Here is a 1,378-nt window from a genome sequence, read left to right on the forward strand (position 1 = left end):
TCTCATTGGTATATCTTCCTTAGATCGATCAGATGTCTTGGATAAATACAATCCAGGTGTTTTGTCCTGGGTTGGTTGTTTTTTAAAAATCACTCTTCATGTAGGTCAAAGTGTGATATTTGTGAGGGTGTATTTTGCTCCACAAGCAATTGTGCTGATTGCAGCAGCGATACCTTAATAATACCATAGTCCTACTTTTTTTTTTTTTTTTTTGGTAGTAAACTTATACTGTTGCATGTATTTCTGTTTGCAGAGTCCCATCTCTTCCACAGAAGAAGAAAAGCTTATTACCATCAAAAGGCCTAAAACTCCAGTTTCAAATGAGTTATCAGATATCAACACCCAAACCAACTGGACTAAGTCACTCCCACTGCCAACACCAGAAGAGAAGATGAGACAGCAAGCACAGGCAGTCCAAACAGATGTGGTTCCTATTAATGTGACTGGTAGGCTTTTAATTTCAGTAATTGCATGACACTGATGATGGAGGGAAGGGATAAAAGGGGATCCATACTGTTCGATAGCATTTTGACACTCATATATTTGATACATGAATTTTAAATTACTTATTGTACCTTTCTGTGAAAACAGGGTTTTGTGTCTAGTAGTCCATTTCTGAACTTAATGAGAAAACCTCAAAATCCCTTAAAATGGTCATTAATTAAGATAGTCTACACAACATGGGCTTGAAATGGTGTTAGATATTAATGAAAGAAAGAATAGTATTGATAAATAGCAGTTTTGCTGTGTACTGCACTGAAGATACGTAATGGAAAATCATGTTTTATGCAATGCTAATAATATTTCAGGATTTTCTTGTAGGAATTTTATGTAAGGAAGGTTATCAGGGACTTCTGTATTCCAAAGACTGAATGTTAAAAAATTGAAGAAAAGAACACTAGGGTCTTATTTTTATTTGCAACAAGAGGTTTAGGTGTCAAGGAGAGTAGGGTAAGAAGAGCAAGTTAATGGGGCTGTGCCTTCAAGCAAAACTCTTGGTAAGGCAACTTATGTGACAGTAGTCCATGTTTTCTTGTTATGAACTGTGCATTAACTCTTAATTTTGAAAATGCTCTTTGGTTTTACAGTTGCAGAACTGCTCTGTGGAAGTTAAATTATGTTAAAGCCTAATGCTGAATAGATGCATAGTGGTGTGTAAAAAGAATTTCTGTGAAAGGCTGAATTATCACTTCAGTTTAATAATCCCTCTTTTTCTGCACAGTATAAAGTTTATTAGTGAATTCAAATAACTGCCTGCCAAAACCAGGATGATATTCAATATCCAATTTATTTCAAATGCCATATGGTGCTCCCTGGCTCAATGCTCCCTCTTACAAGCAATAGCTTGCAATGTTTGATTTTGTTTTGAAATTAGGTA

General features: G+C 35.3%; 1 protein-coding gene across 1 annotated transcript in view; it reads left to right on the top strand.

Moving 5' to 3' along the window:
* The window catches only part of NHSL1 (NHS-like 1), a 52,490-nt gene that overhangs the window by 28,290 nt on the left and 22,822 nt on the right, over positions 1–1,378 (top strand). The window contains exon 4 of the mRNA XM_010078614.1: positions 254–446. Within this exon, the coding sequence (XP_010076916.1) occupies positions 254–446 (193 nt within the window). The remainder of the gene's footprint in view (positions 1–253; positions 447–1,378) is intronic.

The sequence above is a fragment of the Pterocles gutturalis genome, unplaced genomic scaffold, assembly GCF_000699245.1.
Source record: "Pterocles gutturalis isolate BGI_N339 unplaced genomic scaffold, ASM69924v1 scaffold8708, whole genome shotgun sequence".
NCBI classification, from domain to species: domain Eukaryota; kingdom Metazoa; phylum Chordata; class Aves; order Pterocliformes; family Pteroclidae; genus Pterocles; species Pterocles gutturalis.